Genomic DNA, 15,062 nt, shown 5'->3' with positions numbered 1-15,062 from the left:
GCCAAACTCTTAATTCGGACCTGTACTGTCAACAATTGGACCGTCTGAAGGAATCAATCGCCCAGAAGCGGCCAGCTTTGGCCAATAGGAGAGGAATTGTGTTCCATCAGGACAACGCCAGGCCACACACATCGATAGTGACTCGCCAGAAACTCCGGGAGCTTGGTTGGGAGGTTCTTATGCATCCACCTTATAGTCCGGACCTGGCACCAAGTAATTATCACCTGTTCCTGTCAATGGCGAATGATTTTGCTGGTAAAAAATTCGCCTCAAGAGAAGCTTGTGAAAATCGACTGTCCCAGTTTTTTGCCAATAGGGACAAGGGTTTCTATGAGAGAGGCATAATGGAATTACCTTCAAAATGGCAACAAATTATCGAACAAAACGGTGCATATTTGACCTAAATCGGATCATTCTAACTATGCTAAATAAAGCCTTCTAAAAGCCTGCTAAATAAATTTTATGCAAAAATAATGGATTTTTTTTTACTACACCTTATATGTTTATAAAAGTATATAAAAGTATGTGAAAGTAAAAACTGAAATAATTAATCATTCACACTTGACGTAAACCTTTTGAAATCATTATTTTTATAAAAAGTATAAAATTTTCTTGTATTTTTCAATAGAGTATTTGCGAGAATACAGTTGATCTGAATAAGGTTGATCTGAATAATTGTTTTAATAATATTTTTTTTAATATCTTATAGTTGAGCTTTTATTGTAATTTATTTATAACAATTTTTTTTGTAAAGAACAATTTAACAGGAGATACTACTATATTTTTTCTATAAACGTTTGGCTTATACGTACGATACGAGCGCTCAGTTGTTTCGAAACGTTGAGTAAGGGCGAAAATATCATCCTCTTCCTCTCTCTCTTTCACTCGCTGTTTTGAAAGATGGTCGCGTCAGCGAGTGAGAGCGAGAAGGAGAGGGTGACATTCTCTCTCTCTCTCACTTGCGCGACTCTTGCTTTATTTTGTACGAGATACTACCGCGTCTCTTAACGCCAATACGTATACACGAACTAAGCACGTGGTCTATGTCTCGCTGCTGCGCCGCTGACCGAGAGAGGCTAAGATGGACATTAGTAGAACGTTTCTTAATTATAAAATTTTGCCATTTCGGACTTTCCACTAAAATATCTCCTCTCATGAACTATGTAGGACAAATATCAAGGTAGATTTATTAAGGAGGTTTATCTGGTTTAGGAATTAACAGAGAGATTTTGATGAAAATTAGTTTACATATAAAATGATATACGCAGAGTAATTGTTTCAAGTTTGGAGTCGATCCTGTACTTATTTGTTGAGATATTGATAAAACAAAATATGGCTTGCATACCATCGATTAACACAAGGTCTTATGGAAAAAAGTATTTTTCGTGTCTTTATATACGAAATAAAAATAGTATTAACAGAGAGATTTTAATGAAATTGCAACCATAGAAAGCGGAAACTTTGATTTAAACATTAGGTATAAAATTATTTCAGTGTAGTATCTCGTTATTTAGTTATAACTAATTATTTTCGTAAAAAGTAATGAAAACGTGCGGTCTAACCTATTATTATGAATATGCGGCAACGTCGCAAGATCGCGCTCAATTAAAACTATTATAACGTTTTCTATATAGCGTCACACACGTTAGTAAATGCACTTGATGTACATAAAAGTAAAAAAAAAACTTTATTATTTCTCTTGAAATATAGAATCGGAGATTAAAAAAAAAATTATTAAAATGTCAAGAATTCGTTAATTATTAAATAATAATAAAATTTGATTGCATAAAATAATTTATTACAAAATAATTACAAACGATTAAATTACAGTTTTGAGAAAACATGCTATTTTTTCAACTACTTTTATATTTTTTGTGACAAGAATATTACCATTGTCATCTTCGCCGAAAAGATTTCGTAAACCAATAAGTTTGTGTTTTTTGTAAACATCTACAATTTTTTCATAAGAAATTTTAGAAGCTATAATTTTTTTTCTCGTCGCGACAGAAGAACACGTACTCAGTAAATGTAACTTATTTAAGGCATCAGGTAGTTCGTCATTGAAAATTTTTTTTTCAACTTCTGTCTTCCATTGTATTTTATTATTAGTTATCTGAGAATAACTTATATGTAGTTTTTCGACTACTTTCTCTAAAATATCAACATCTGCTGTTGCATTATGTGCGTCTTTATTATCAATTTTGAGATAAGTGGCTAGGGTCTCTAATTTGCAATTTTTAACTTCAGATGCAACTAATTTTTTTATGATTGGCAAGGTATCTGAAAATCCTTCAACAACAGCTTCAAAATGACGTGATAAAAAAGTTTTTTCACATGCTTCGATCAGTCGAGGTGCGTCAAATTTGCAATTATGTGCAACTAAAATACATTTTGCTTTCAATCTGCACAAGAATTTGTAGAATTCGTACATAGCCTCGTTAAGAGATACCGAGTCAACAATTTTACCGTGATAAAATAAATTACCCGAATCGAATGTTAGACCTGTCACTTCGCTTGCTTTGTCATCGACCTTTTTGATTGGTGTTACGTAAACTGAAAAATTAGAATCATTCGATTTTGCGGCGATTTGCAAAATTTCTGCAGTTTTCGCAAAGCCACTAGTTTCCAAATCGAAATAAACTAGTACAGGTAACGACAAATCATCTACATTATTATTAATTTTCGGAGTATCAATATTTAACAGAGTCATATTCGATCGGTAAGTATCTGTGCCTTCAACGGATTCTTTTTTATGCCTTAAATTTGTTTTTTTTTTCTTTAATAATATTCGTCTTTTTTTAAATTCTCGTGTGGTTGAAACTCTAAATCTTGCCATTGCCTTTTTATCCTGCGTTACACAATATTTATTAGTGAATTTTCCCGAAGATAAGCACAGTTTTCTTTGAAGTTTAATCAGAAATGATTCACCGTCATTTTTTTTGTTGATTGCACAGGCTACCCGGTAGTCTCCTGATGCTGTCGTACCGTACATGCGTGATTTGGGTGCTTTACTAGCAATAATTGTGTTGAGACTCTCGTTGGCATTGCTGGATGCTCCGGCAACAAATCTATTGCTTTTACTAGCAAGAACATCAAATAAGTTTTGCAAAGCTTGAAATAAAGCTTGATTAGTAAAACCTTCATTTATTATTGTGTGCTTATAATTTACCGGATCTTTCAAATATCCACACCAAGATCCACAATTTGTATGGATATTAAAGCAATGAAATGGGATGTTTTTGATGGCTTTTTTCATACTTTCTTCACTTCCCACATTTTGTGAAATACAATAACAAAAACATCTTTGTAAGTATTTGATAGTGTCTGCTGATAATTCTTTGAAATTTCTTTTTAGCTTGTACAATTCATTCGTCACTCCTTTAGCCGTATGATTTTTATCAGCATGTTTTATTATTTCGTGATTACAGGCTGCTCGCATCGCTGAAATTGAACAGCTGTCGTTATCGCTAATTACTATTCCTAATTCTATTCTGTGCTTCAGGAAAATTGGATTATCCGCAGCTAATTCAGCAGCAGCTTTCGGTTCCATCGCCTTTGCCGTACCCTCAAAATTTTTCCGACAATCGTGACTCGCTGGATCGTGGCCACGCTCACACATACGGCATTTCCTATTTTTAGTAACGTAGGCTATAACTTTTTTACTGAAGTAACCAATGAGTGCAGCAGAACCAGTCAAACTATCGTATGTTCGACCAGTTCCTCTCGTAGTCCAACCCATGTCAAAAGATGCAGCGATGCGAACAATATTTTCTAGCTTAACTTGATCACCAACATTCTTCAAATCGGGAAGTAGAAAATTACTTCTTAAATTTTCGGGCCTACAAATTTTATTATTTTATTACCATTAATTACACAGTTTAAATCAATGCATAAGAATGTATAAAACTTAATTATTTAATAAATGGATACAATAATCAGTATAATAGTAAATACGTATTTTAATTGTAATTAAAACTAATACGTTTCTGATAAATATTTTCTTAAAATTACTTATTTTAGTTATTTGATACAAAAAAAAAAGATACAAAACGTGTATATAAAAATAAAAATAAAAGAATTTTCATGTGAAAACTTATGAAAAGTTGTAAAATTTTACGATGATTATTTATTGTGACAAAGGGCATTGTTAATTATTATTCGGTAGAATATTTAAAAATATAACAATAAAAAATCATATAAATCTAAATTAAATTAGTCTATGAATATTTACAATTGTATATGAAAAAATATCTGTAATTTGACAATGATTCGATATCACTAGTCTTAAAAATTATACAATAAATTATTTCAATATGTAAAAAATGAAATTGTTATATTTGATTAAAAAATTACTTTTAACGTTATTATAAAGTTATACGCATGATCCCACGTACTATGATGAAACTTTAAATATTATAAAAAAAATTTTTTGGTAAATAATTATAGTGAAAAATTTGTAGATGCACGATTATTTGATGATAATTATAAATCTCTAGTTACACAGAGAGAGAGAGATTACTCAATATTATATATTAAATTGTAAAATTATTTATAAAAAAAAACATTTTTACTCTCAAATTTTACAATTTTTAGCATCAACGCCTACGTATAGATGATACGTATAGCGCTTTCTACTAAAACACTTACAACAACAGTTTCAATTCATCTGCTTTCTCTATTGTCAAATTTCTTTCTAATATCGCAGCTTCTTTGCAACTTTCTGTGGCTAATTCTTCCATTGCACGTCCAACCTCTTTCTCATGCACTTTGTACACATTTGGATGAAGCAGAGGAACATCCAAGGCTGCCAAGATTTTGTTTAAATGTGTATTGCCAGACCCAGAGTTCAATACTCCTATAAAATAAAAAAAATATATATAATTTTATATCCCACCAATATAATTATATTTGACACTAAATACTGAATTTCAATTTATAAAGATGTCCCTTATTACCTATCACAGCTCTTGTATTTACATCAAAATGATTTGATTCCTTGTTATTTGTGCTTGAAACGTGATGTTTATCAGATGCAACTCTTGTTTTTTTACTACATTTTCGACACTTGATGGTGAATAATGATGCTAAGCCTTTGCACTCTTCATCTTCTATGTCTAATAAAGACAAAATTGAACCACATGATTGACAAATCAAATTTTTTCCAAGAGAATTCAGATCAACAATTCGGCGTCCCTCTAATGTCTTCTTTTCTCGAACATTTTCACGTGGTTGAAGGTTACCTTCACATCGAGTGCGAACTTTTTGCAAGTTTTTTCCAACTTCCTTCAATCGTATACGGTTTTTATAAACTTTTTCTGTCACAAGCTTATTTTTCCAATAAAATCTTTTTCTTTTAACCTCATTTTCAGTTGACATTTTGTTATTGTTGACAGCACGAGGTAACGTACGCGATTTAGTAGAGCGAGCAGAAGCTCTCGCTTGTATTCAACAGCGTTGCCGCATATACATCTACTACGCTAGTCAAATTGTTTAGCATACCTTTGACTAACACGGTAGCAGATAAACCTCCTTAAGCAAATCTATCCCAAGGAATCGATAGAGCCTATCTAGAAATTCATCCGATTAGCCGTTATAGTCGAACGAGAAATCTTGTCTGCGCTGAACTAGGCGTGTTATTCGCGGCCGCTCTCACGCCGTTCCTCGCTTTGCGCATTCATTTGACGCTACCGCGTCTCTTGATACACACTTTTTCTCAAACTTTTGTGAGAAATTCTCACTCTTTAGCTTAAGTACGATAGATGTGGCCCCTTCCCCTCCCTCGCCGCTGAGCGGCGGTCTGGGGGGCGTAGTCGGCTAGAGACAAACATCTTTTTTATTAATATCTCGGAAACTATAAGCGACCGCCATATAGCCGTGTTTATATTATTTAAAAAAAGTGTGTATTTATAAAACTTCAAATATAATACGACACACGCACACACCGCGAGTTCGCCCGGGCGGACGGGCGAGCGCGATATGCGGGCGAGTAGTATGTGTGTGTGATTGTGTGTATGTGTGTGTGTGTATGTGTGTGTGAGAGGCATAATGGAATTACCTTCAAAATGGCAACAAATTATCGAACAAAACGGTGCATATTTGACCTAAATCGGATCATTCTAACTATGCTAAATAAGCCTTCTAAAAGCCTGCTAAATAAATTTCATGCAAAAATAATGGATTTTTTTTTACTACACCTTATATGTTTATAAAAGTATATAAAAGTATGTGAAAGTAAAAACTGAATTACCTTACTGTGTTACCTTTTTTATTAATATTTCTGAAACTATAGAAGATGCGCAAATATTTCCGTATTTCCATATACACCGTGTGCAAAAATTACGTTCAACTTCTAAAACTTTTTTGGTTAATAACTTTTTAACAAACAATGAACGCCGATAAAGGTCAATAGCATTAACCTCCTTGAGGGTCAAAGTCAACATCTAGGTTACTTTGAAATCATTTAAAGCTGGCTGTGTAAAGGTAAACATTTACTATATATATATATATATTTTTTTTTTCTTTCCTTTTTCTTTGTTTCTCTCCGTAGCTCCTTTTTCGGAAGATGTTGGTATTCAGAATATAAAGTGGTTGGCCTTTTTCTTTTATCCATTCCTCAACCTTTTCTCCTTTTCAGTCAGCATGAAACGAGGCAATCGTAGGGATAATCGTCGGATTTTGACGCACGCGGGACTCGGAATGGAGCCGCTGTTACTACGTGCTCTTAGCTTCTAATAGTAGAGTGCACCCATTTATCCTTGGCGCGACCTCGCGCCGTCTACCATAATGCATGACCGCGGTTACTTTATGTAACGCGTATAAATCCGACGGAATTGCGAGCACTTTCGCGCAAGAGACGGCGATCTTCGTAAAGAGCTTCCATTTCCGCCGATTTCCAACTTCATTCCCCAACTACAATTTCTGCTCCGGCCGTTGATCGCCGTGCGATCAATCGCGCGTATGCTGTGTCACTGTTATTTTGCGTCGCATTGTATTATAGATATGGATAAATAGATACGTGCATTTGTATAATTTAATACGGAAGGTCACGCTATCGTTTGCATAGGAGATGAGAGTTTATAAATATGCGCGTTAAACGAGGATGATCGTCGCGTTAATCTTATTGCTGATGTCAACTTGTCCTTATAAAATCAATTCACAATATGATAATTAGCTGCGATATGATAATGTGTCCAAGTTATAATTTATAGGAAATACAATTTTTGTTTATAATTAGGTGAAGTTACTCAAAATACTTCTAAATAAATATATTTAAAAGATTATTTGGCACAATTTGAAATTAATTAAGATAACAATGATATAATCAGTATTTCTTATTAAAAGAAATTGCACATTATAAATGTGGAATAATCTTGTTCCTGAAATATATTATGGACATTGATGTTCTAAGTAACATATATTTTGAATTATATGAGAATCGCTTTTGATTCATGAAATATGTCATAAACTTATTTTAATTTTTTCATACATGTAAACTTATTTTAATTTTTTCATACATGTAAACTTATTTTAATTTTTTCATACATGTAAACTTATTTTCATTTTTTCATACAGATTTCTCCGAAAAGACGAGTATCTGTTTCTTACACTTTCTCGTGAGGTTTCTTTTTTTTAGACTTTACCCAAGTTCCAGAATGGTGTAAAATGACATATTAATGACGTCTTTAACATGAATTGACGTCATTAATATTTGATGTCATCATATGAGTTATGTATGTAAAAGTTTTTGTTTATCTTTGTGTAATATCAATTTTTAGTATATGATAGATTCATTAATTTCAAAGAGCGAAGGATTTCAGTAATTACTGTGAATAGTACATTTAATAATTTAAGTTTATGTGCACGTTTAGTACATTTAATACAGCCCACACAACATTATGACGTTTTAAAGTCGTCTAAAAAAAAGATGTGTTAAAATATTAAAAATGTCCTAAAAAGTTATTGGAAAGACGTCTTTATGACGTCTTATTTAAAATTACTTTAAGATCTTTATACTGCATGATTCATACCGCTCATGCCAGCTATTTTTTCTAAGAAGTTAGGCAAAAAATTTTCATTACGGATGGACACCTAAAATAATTATTAGTAATAGTATCAATTTTCTGGATAAACCGGAAGTAGATGTAACGTAATAAAAATTATCTATTTTCTTCTCATAAAATTCTGACAATTTTTTAGAATTTTTTAAAAACTTTTTAGTACTTCAAGAAAATGCAAAAAAAATGCAGTAGTAAAAAGTTAATTAAAAAATTCTGAAAGAATTTTTAGAGCTTTATGCACGCAAAAAAAGATTCGGCTGGCGTTACCGAATTTCAATTACGACAAAACGAAATTTTCGGTTCCTCAGGAATCAACTGAAAAATTGGTTGCTAAAAAAAAGAAATTTTGTTGTGCCAAACATATATTCGATCATCCCAATCGAATTGAAATGTTGTGAAGGATACAAGTTTCGTTTATCCCAACCTATCCCATACAGCACAATAATGTTGAATCAATGTTGGAAGAATGTTAAATTGCAACAATGTTAATATTGCAGCAACATTGAATCAACGTTGCACAAACCTTGATATAATGTAAACATGTCCGCGATTGTTGATTTTTCTTTTACATTTCAACGTCTTATTTATTCTTACTGTTTCATAAAAAAAAACTAATTCCTAATTTCCTCATGTCTTATAACCGCTAGAAATCGATTATCAAACACACTCTAAAACTTCCGCGAACCCTCCCTCGTTAATTTCGAATCCGAAGCGGTATGCCTATCTATGATGACTACGTTGCTTAATCTGACGATTAAGCGGCACGTGGTGATTCCAATGACTCCAATGATGTTCTTACAATTTATGCTTATAAAATGTATACTTACAGTATTCATAGTATATTATAACGTACTTAGCAAAAATACGCGTTAATTCTCTTATTTATTTTACTTAATCTCTCTAAAGTTTATGTAGTTATTTGCAAAATGATTTCAACCATTCCTTCCAGTTTAATGTTTTTTAATGCATTTTTTGTTATCGATACAGTTTGCGTCAGATTCTATATAATAGAGAATATTATGAAATAAAAGAATATTCAGGGTTTGCGAAAAATTGCTTCAACATATTTCAATTTTACATATAAATAATAAGAAAAATATATATGATCAAACGCCGCGGTCGCGGCGCGACGCCGAGTATGTATCGATCGAACAAAAGAACGCGACCGTGTAAGCTTATTTGGAATTTCTGAGTCGATTGGTCTCTTCCGAGTCAAATATCTCAAGCACGAAAACTATAATCAAAATTCTAATGAAAGTTTCTTTATATAATATTTAGCGCGCGCGTAATTTGCACCAAATTTGATTAAAATTGGTGCAGGCAATACGGAGATCTCGAAATCTCGCCCGCTAAAAAGCCTTTTTATTTTCGCGCAGATTCTCATTTTTTTCAGATACACGTATGCGCACACAAGCGAATCAATTTGTCCATCAAGCCGTATTTGTATCGCCAAGCGATTTAGCTTCAGATGTAGACCCCTTTATTATTAGACCGCCTCCATATCTATTATCTTCAGAAGCAAGAAAAAGTCTTTTCAAGAAAAACTTGCTTCAATTTGAAACTTGTATTAATTGTTTCTTTACATTAAACCTACATAACACGAACCAGCTAAAAATCGGCTCTTATATGCCTACTGTTTATATTTAGAATTAAATTGATTTTTATAAGAGTCTTATAACATTATTAGTTCTTTCTTATTTTTTTTAATTTGTAAGAAAATAACGATATTTTACAATTTTTATCATAAGATTTATGAAAAGAATTCATTCCACCTAGTACAGTATGTCAAATTAGCACGGGAACCCAATAAGTGTAATAAGCTTTAAGTCATAAGAAATTGGCAAATCTCATTCGATTATTCTTGTAAAAGTCGACTAGGATTGTTTAATTTCTTAATGCTTAAAGCTTACTACACCTATTGTATTCCCGGTCTTAAGCGATTTAAAAGAAATGCATAGGTAACTTTGAGTGCTTAGACTTTGAAGCGTTTGCAGCGTGCAATGGATCGCATCCTTAGATATGTCAAAACTCTGCGAAAAAAATCTGCCTCTTTTTAAAATTGCAAAGAAAAGTCTATACTTTATGGTTATATACTGATATGTCTATACTGATGGTTACCATAAAACTTACGAAGAAAAAAATTTATTCTATTCCGTAGGATATGTCAAATTGTGAAATGTTTTTGTCCATTACCATTGACATCAGAATATGCGGCAATATTACTGAAATGTTTATAGTATCAAATGATTTTTTTCATATGCCGGCAAAATTCATTCTTTGTAAAGATCTTAATATCTCAATATTTTATGCGGACGCATCTTAATGACCTTACGACGAAATATGTCTATCATTTCTGATGTATTTTTTTCAAAAATATAACGCGGTAACCAAATTTGGATTAAGGATTTGTGCTCAACGGGCAAAAATACACATTCGTACAAGAAAAAAGTTAAATTTTATTGTTCGGTGTCAATTGATCATGCATTTCTGCTAAGGAGAAAGAGGAAAGCGTGATATATGGATATTAGAGCGAGTGAGATACCTATAGTGACAGCGCAGTGTCCCTATTGCTGTCTCGCTCATATTCTCTGCATTCAAGTGTTGAATGAGTGAGACAGCTATTGAGGACACCACTAACAACTGGTAACGTCTACTGATGTTTTCTCTCTCGATCGGACGACGTGCGATAAGGATGCAACATCGGAATGTCTCCCACCACTTTCCCTACGTTCCTTCTTCGCTTTTCTCGCGTTGTATGTAAGACGTACAGTACGCCTTCCGTATATGCCTGTTGTCGCTTTCGACTGTTTGACAGCCGTATACGGACCCGCCGAGAGACACCATACGTATAGAGTTTCAGTATTGGTAGTAAATATTGGAACGTAACCTGTGAGTTCACATTAGAGGAAAAGATACATCACTACACGAAGGAAATTTTATAGTAAAATGCACTACAAAATTGTCTATGCACGCTGAAAAAAGTGTAAATTCAATCACATCAGTGTGATTGGAATACACTTTGTTGATTCAATAGCAATAGCTTATTAAAACCAATAAGCTAATAATTAAATAGCATAACTTATTGATTTTCATAATAGTGCTATTGAATTAATAAAATATTTCCAACCACATTAATGTGATTGAATTTACATTTTTTTGTACCTTCGGAAATAAATTCTCTACATAGAGGAAAGTAGCCAAAAGCGACATAGGCCTCCTAAAGCGACACACCTCTATATCTCATATATAAAATGTTGTATTTTATCGAAACTATTATAAACGTAATACGTTTTACCAGTAAAGTCATGAAAAGGTCATACTTGATATATTTATTGTTCTTTTATATGCTAAATTAGCAAATATTGAGATTTAGAAATTCGCAGGATTTATTTCTATGATTTTTATTGGCGAATTACGTAAACTAAACACCGATAATTATTTTTTTGTTCAACTAAGTTCTTCTAGATGCATTTAGCTTTTGTACAAATATTTTTTGAATATTTTAATCTTTATCATTTTTTTACTGTGTAACTTGAAAAATTTTATGAGAATGTGTTTTAAAGTGACATACCTATAGTATGCGATAGCTGTGACTAACATAACCTGATTCTAACCTCACATATGAACTTACTCGGGTGTATATCAGTTGGACACGGGGCAATTGGACACAGTCCAATCACAAGTCGCTGTTCCCTACAAATGTCTCTAATCACACGGTACTGTGATTGGCTGTGTCCAAATGCACCGTGTCCAAGTGCATCGCTCCTAACTTACTCTGCTGCAATAACGTAAATGTAAATCATTTTCAATAATTATTTGTAATTATATATATCAGTGAACACTAGCTAATATAAATATTGCTTTTAAATAAAATAAATATTATTCAACCATTAAACGCATTAACGAACTTTATTTATTATCAAATATTATCATATATGCAACATGTTATATAATTTCCAATAGGTATGTCGCTTTTGGCACCCATTTTCTTTGAACTCTATTTTCGTGCGTTTTACAAAAACATTTTTTGTTTTAAGTCTAGAAACAATTTCAGTAAAAATATGATATTACCCTTATAGAAATATCATACTAAGAATAATTGATAATTACTTATTTTCAGTATTAAAAATACTGGATAATAAGTAATTATCAATGATTCTTAGTATGATATTTCTATAAGGGTATTTGATAGAGGATACTTCCAACTACATGTATATATATTTACATTTATATTTTGAGCTTTACATTAAGACATAATCTTCAAAAACAAAGTAGTATGTCGCTTTTGGTACCTTTAATCTATTATTTATTATTAAAAATTATTTTATTTTTTGTATAAATTATATATATAATGTTGACTTATTGCCCCTTTTTCCGCGCGGGGCAAAAAAATCATTCGATGCTGATAATTCGTATAAAAAATTGAGAAAGTTGTTATTATTTCGTTATATTCTTTGCCAATGTCTTCGTCTTCTCACATCTGTAACATAATATTTTAAATGAATGATAGAAAGTAATCATTTAAATTTACTTTATTGTGCATGCGTATATGTGTTGTGTGTATGTGTATTTGCGTGCGTGCGTACATGTATGTACATGTGTATTCTGCCGCGCGGTTGCTACCGCACAATAGTGTCCGTACGAATCGCATGTTATGTATCTGATACTAAAGCTCTAAATACATTTTCAGTACGATTGGCAGGTGATCAATATCTCCAAAATATTAAACAAGATGCTGGTCAATTTATAACAGATCTTATTAGCAGTATAAATGGTATGAAGAATATAATAGAACATCATATATGTGTAAAAACACGATGCAAAATATGTAATTATACAAATATAGAGATCCAGTCAAATCATATTCTATTACTTCAATTGCCAGAAAAACTAGAAAAATCATATACTTTACAAGAATTAATAGAATATAATTTTACAAATTGGACAAATAGTAAAAAAGTATGTACTTATTGTGGAGAAAACATAGTAATTGAAAAACAAGAGATAATAACAACAAAAAATATTTTTATTTTAAAATTATGGTTATTTAAAACCTCTAATAACAAAACGTTTAAAATCACAAATTTAAAAATTAAAGGTGTATCTACGTCAAAGGTACGTATAGGCACAGATATATATAAAGTTATTAGTGCAATGGTAAAAGTATAACTAATGGACATTATACAAGCGTAGTGCGTAGTAAGCACACAGAATGAGTTTCAATTAATGATTCCACAATAAAAAAATGCAGTTGGCCACGAAATTCCAAGGACGTATATATTTTCTTTGCTGAAAAAGTAATTTAAAAAATTGTACTTGAATAATTTACACAAAAAGCAGTGAAATCGTAACAAACAATCTTTACAAAAGAAAAAAAGACGTCGAGTACGTATAAAAAAAAGTACTAAAAGAAAAAGTACCAAATAAAAAATACCAAAACAAAAAGTATTAAACAAGAAAAACCATTACAAAAATTATCAAAACAAAAATTACAAAACAAAAAGTACATATTAACTTAAACAAAGTACAGATTTTAAATATTCAAAAAACAAGTGAGATTAATATAATTAACCAAGTACGTACCCAGATAGCCAAACCTGCGCGAGCAGATTTCGAGCAGAGCTTGCTATCAACTTTTGATGGCAAATAGATAACAAATTTGATGCAGGATCTGTTATATCAAATCTTGCTGCCAAATTGCCGCCAGATATGCGGCAGAGCTTGTTATCGGATAATTGCTGCAGATTTGCAGCAAAAACCGCGCAGAGCTTGTAGCGATTGGACGGCAGATTGGCGGCAGAAACCGCGCAGACCTTGCTGCGCTGCAAGCTTTGCGCGGTTTTTGCTGCAAATTTGGCACCAATTGCCCGACAGCAAGATCTGTCACCAAAACCGTAGCCTAATGTAGATGATGGCTATGGTTTTGCTGTGGGTTTTTGATCAAATTTGCTGCCAATCTGCGCGCAGTCTGCGCTTAATTTGCTTACTGGGTACATGTATGTATTTATTACGCAAGTAATTGTGTGATAAATATTAACCATACAAAAAATACCAAAACAAAAAATACCAAACAAAAATTATTAAACCAAAAACTACAAAACGAAAACTACATGTTAACTTAAACAAAGTGTAGATGTTTTAAATTAATTTAATTAAAAAAAGAAATGAGATTAATATAGTTAACCACGTACATATATTTGTAAATATTTATTACACAAGTAATTATGTGATAAATATATTGTGATATTATAATGTTCAGATATTTGATATTTGAATGAGAAAAAAATTTTTTTAAATCAATTATATCTTATGCCAGTGTCTTATGTCAATTTGTTGTTTTCTATATCTATAGTACATCATTCCTAGTAGCATATATTGATTTCACATACGTTTTCTAAACGTATGTACCATTTCATAACCGTTTGTAAAATGTTTCCCACACATTTCTAAACAGTATATACCAACTGAAACGTTTTCATTTAGTATACCGTATTTCATCATATTTTATTAATATTAATATTAATAATTGAATGCTGAAATATCAAAGTATTAAATTGAGAAAAACTTAACATCGAGGATCAGAAACTCAGTATGCCCCAATGAATACATTGAATACAAAAACACACATCATTTATATACATTTATAGAAATATCATACTAAGAATCATTGATTAATTACTTATTTTCAGTATTAAAAGTATAGTATTTAGTAATGTTTTGTGATTCAAATACAGCTTTTAGTACTCAAGTATTTCAGTATTTAATGTTACAAATCCTACCTTACGATTGATTTCAATACTTAAATATTGATATGTAATACTTCGTCCAGTGATAAAATACTTACGCAGAACATTGTCAATATTTAAATACTAATATATAATACTTGGGAGCGGTGCACTTGGACACGGTGCATTTGGACATAGCCAATCACAGCACCGTATGATTAGAGACATTTGTAGGGTCCCTTGAAACAGCGACTTGTGATTGGACTGTGTTCAATTGCCC

General features: G+C 31.8%; 2 protein-coding genes across 2 annotated transcripts in view; one reads left to right on the top strand and one right to left on the bottom strand.

Annotated features, from left to right (window-relative positions):
• The window catches only part of LOC116850174 (sodium-dependent dopamine transporter), a 400,294-nt gene that overhangs the window by 130,751 nt on the left and 254,481 nt on the right, over positions 1–15,062 (top strand). The gene's annotated exons all lie outside the window — the stretch shown is intronic.
• LOC116850178 lies at positions 4,394–6,998 on the bottom strand. Its single transcript, XM_032828142.1, has 2 exons — positions 4,956–6,998; positions 4,394–4,855 (listed from the first exon to the last, which is right to left on the bottom strand). Exons 1-2 carry the CDS (start codon positions 5,374–5,376, stop codon positions 4,644–4,646), a joined length of 633 nt encoding a protein of 210 aa, XP_032684033.1. The 5' UTR covers positions 5,377–6,998; the 3' UTR covers positions 4,394–4,643.

Source organism: Odontomachus brunneus, unplaced genomic scaffold, assembly GCF_010583005.1.
Source record: "Odontomachus brunneus isolate Ranch 3 - 2012 unplaced genomic scaffold, Obru_v1 Obru_scaffold_135, whole genome shotgun sequence".
Taxonomy (NCBI): domain Eukaryota; kingdom Metazoa; phylum Arthropoda; class Insecta; order Hymenoptera; family Formicidae; genus Odontomachus; species Odontomachus brunneus.
Note: the sequence above shows the minus strand (reverse complement) of the source record. Positions and strands in the feature narration are given on the sequence as shown.

Bases quoted from the DNA above. Each gene is read 5' to 3' on its own strand.
- LOC116850178 (XM_032828142.1), bottom strand. From the start codon at position 5,376: ATGTCAACTGAAAATGAGGTTAAAAGAAAAAGATTTTATTGGAAAAAT. The intron at 4,856-4,955 runs GTAATAAGGGAC...TTTATTTTATAG, and splicing joins AAATACAAGAGCTGTGATAG to GAGTATTGAACTCTGGGTCT.